The following is a 2790-nucleotide window of genomic DNA, read 5'->3' as shown; positions in this document are numbered from 1 at the left end:
CAAACTTCAGGCTTTTACAACTGCTTTAAACTTTCAGGCTAGGCTTTCTCAAGCCAACCTAAAGTTTGTCTTGACAAACTTTTTTTATCTCGTTTTTTATTATTATATATTTTCTAACCGATTTCTAACAGAAATCCAGAGACTTACAGTGACGGAACGTTCAAACGGCAGAATCTGTTCAAACTACAACTGACAAAACATTCAAATGTAAACAGACACACACACACACACACCTGATTGATTTTGTGGAAACTACTTGACAGATACAGCAGACCAAACACCATTCATTAAACATAAATTCTGAAACAAGAGTGCAGTATGAATAGTTTTTTTTTGTCAAAAATTTGGAACTTTCTGATTGACTGGTGTTACATTGGTCTCTCTTCCTCAGGTGTGCACACATACCAGCTGATGTACGGCTGTGAGTGGGATGATCAGACTAGAGCAACAGATGCCTTCAATCAGTTTGGATATGATGGAGAGGACTTTGTGTCTCTGGATTGGAAAGAGCAGAGATACATATCTTCAGTGCAGCAAGGATTCTCCTCCATACAGAAGTGGAACCATGACAGAGGCTTGATTGAGAATAACAAACAGTACTTCAAAACTCAGTGCATTGAGTGGCTGCAGAAGTATCTGCAGTATGGAAAGAGCATGAAGAAAACAGGTACATCAGATCTTATCCAGCAGTGAACGTGCATGTTTTTATAAACCAGTGTTTCCCAACACTGTTCCTGAAAGCACACTTTTAGTAAACATTTTGGATGTTTCCCTTATCTGACCATACCATTATAGAGGTGCTTCTCATTTCTTTTTTTCTTCATCCTCACTTCCACTCCTTGTGTCTTAGCTGGAAAGGATGCAAGGAAAGAAAATTAGTATACTGTAGTGTGCTGTAGTGGTTAAAACTCAGAGCTGGTGACCGGAAAATTGCTGGTTTGATTCCTGCAGTCTATTAATTTTAACCATCTCTCTCTCTCTCTCTCTCTCCAGTCTCTCCTCAGGTGTCTTTGCTGCACAAGGATCCTTCCTCTCCAGTCATGTGTCATGCTACAGGTTTTTACCCCAGTGGAGTAACAATCACCTGGATGAGAAATGACCAGGAGCATCTTGAGGATGTGGATCTGGGTGAACTTCTTCCCAATGAAGATGGAACCTTTCAGAAGATGAGCACCATCAGAGTTACACCTGATGAGTGGAAGAAGAATGTGTATGAATGTGTGGTGGAACACCAGGGCAAAACCATCAGAAAGACAGCAGATGAGATCATAACTATCTCTGGTATTGCCACCCACACACTATACAGCTTTTAAAATGGCTGTCCTTTTCACACTACACAAATGTCTATAAAAAATGGGGTGTCTTGAAGTTGCTGTAAATAGAACATTACATGAGGGATCGGTAGAGGGTTGCAAAAAGGTGGAAAGTTTCCAGTAAATTTCGGAAATATTCCAGAAATTTTAGAAACGTTCCAGGATTTTTTGGAATATTCCAGGGATTTTTGGAAAAGTTTCCGGAAATTTTCCACCCCTTTGCAACCCTAGGGATCAGGGACAAGAGTTGCAGACAGGTGTCGATATTCAACCTGCTAAATATCTCTTGGGCATGTGCAACACATCAACTCATCTCTCAGATTGCATCTTTGTAAATTCACACATAGCGATCTTCACTCACATTAAGTAAAGCCTAAAGTGTATTTCGGCTGTTCGCGTTCTGTGCATTGTCTGTGTGATGCTATTTTTGTCATTAGAAGTGTCCGTGGATGTCCATGCACAGTGTCCACGTGCAGCCCAATTTTTGTTACCACACGGACCATCCGTGTACAACAACGCAGGCACAAAGTGAATGTTGTTGAGACAGAAGAGTACTGCGCATGTGTCGGTCTTGTCCATCCACGCTCGAGTATACTTTGGAATAGACATGTGCCGGAATTCGGTAATGCGATATATCACGATAATGAACATGCACCATATTGTTATCGTGGACACTTTAAAATACCGTGAATAATTATTTAATACAAATTATTCATTTTTTTTTTAATGCATTTTAAGAATACTTTTCCCATCAACTGGTTAAAATGCACAGCATCGCTGTATTGTTGTGTCTAAGACGCATGGGCACTCTGAAGTAAACAAGCTCAACACGTATAAGAAGCACAGGCGGAACGAGTGAAAGAGACGGCGCTGAATGAAAGCGCACATTCACTCTCTGACAGCAGATGGCGCTGATGGAACAGCAGAAATGCAGCCGTTACCCCGGAAACCCTATAAACAAAGCAGCTGCCTTATTTCTGTTTCTGAATAGGATTCAAATGATTTAAACAGCCATTCAGATTTTTGTATTTGCAGTGGTGTTCATCGCAGCACTGAATACTTAAAGACTAAAGGCTGATTTATACTTCTGCCTCAGACCTACGCCGTAGGTTATGCGTCAGTTTTCATTATACTTCTGCGTCGTTGTCCACGTCGAAGTGCAATACACATGCAGATCGCTAGTCTGCAGTGTCCACGGGCATGTTGCTGGTGTAACCCGCAGTACCATGGCAAAAGCCGAAGAATAACTACTTCTGTAACAAATGTAGCTATTGCTCATTGTTAATGTTAATTGAACTAAAGGGTTAGTTCACCCAAAAATGAAAATTAGCCCATGAATTACTCACTCTCATCCTAGTTGTATATGACTTTCTTCTTTCAGACGAATCCAGTCGGAGTTTTATTAAAAATCGTCTTTGATCTTCCAAGCTGTTTTAATGGCAGTCAGCGGGTGTTGCAGTTCATCAGTCCAAAAGAA

The 2790-nt window shown here is 40.8% G+C and overlaps 1 protein-coding gene across 1 annotated transcript; it reads left to right on the top strand.

Moving 5' to 3' along the window:
- Window positions 1-318: 318 nt before the first annotated feature.
- On the top strand, window positions 319-1402 carry LOC107721465 (major histocompatibility complex class I-related gene protein-like). The gene is made up of 2 exons (XM_016529474.1): window positions 319-667; window positions 994-1402. The coding sequence occupies exons 1-2, from the start codon at window positions 319-321 to the stop codon at window positions 1311-1313; spliced, it is 669 nt and encodes a 222-aa protein (XP_016384960.1). The 3' UTR covers window positions 1314-1402.
- The last annotated feature ends 1388 nt before the right edge of the window (window positions 1403-2790 follow it).

Source organism: Sinocyclocheilus rhinocerous, unplaced genomic scaffold, assembly GCF_001515625.1.
Source record: "Sinocyclocheilus rhinocerous isolate Xijiao unplaced genomic scaffold, SAMN03320098_v1.1 scaffold21020, whole genome shotgun sequence".
NCBI lineage: Eukaryota > Metazoa > Chordata > Actinopteri > Cypriniformes > Cyprinidae > Sinocyclocheilus > Sinocyclocheilus rhinocerous.
This window is presented reverse-complemented; position numbering and strand designations above follow the sequence as displayed.

Coding starts and splice junctions, on each gene's coding strand:
- LOC107721465 (XM_016529474.1), top strand. CDS start 319: ATGAATAGTTTTTTTTTGTCAAAAATTTGGAACTTTCTGATTGACTGG. Junction 668..993: donor AAAGAGCATGAAGAAAACAG/GTACATCAGATC, acceptor CTCTCTCTCCAG/TCTCTCCTCAGGTGTCTTTG.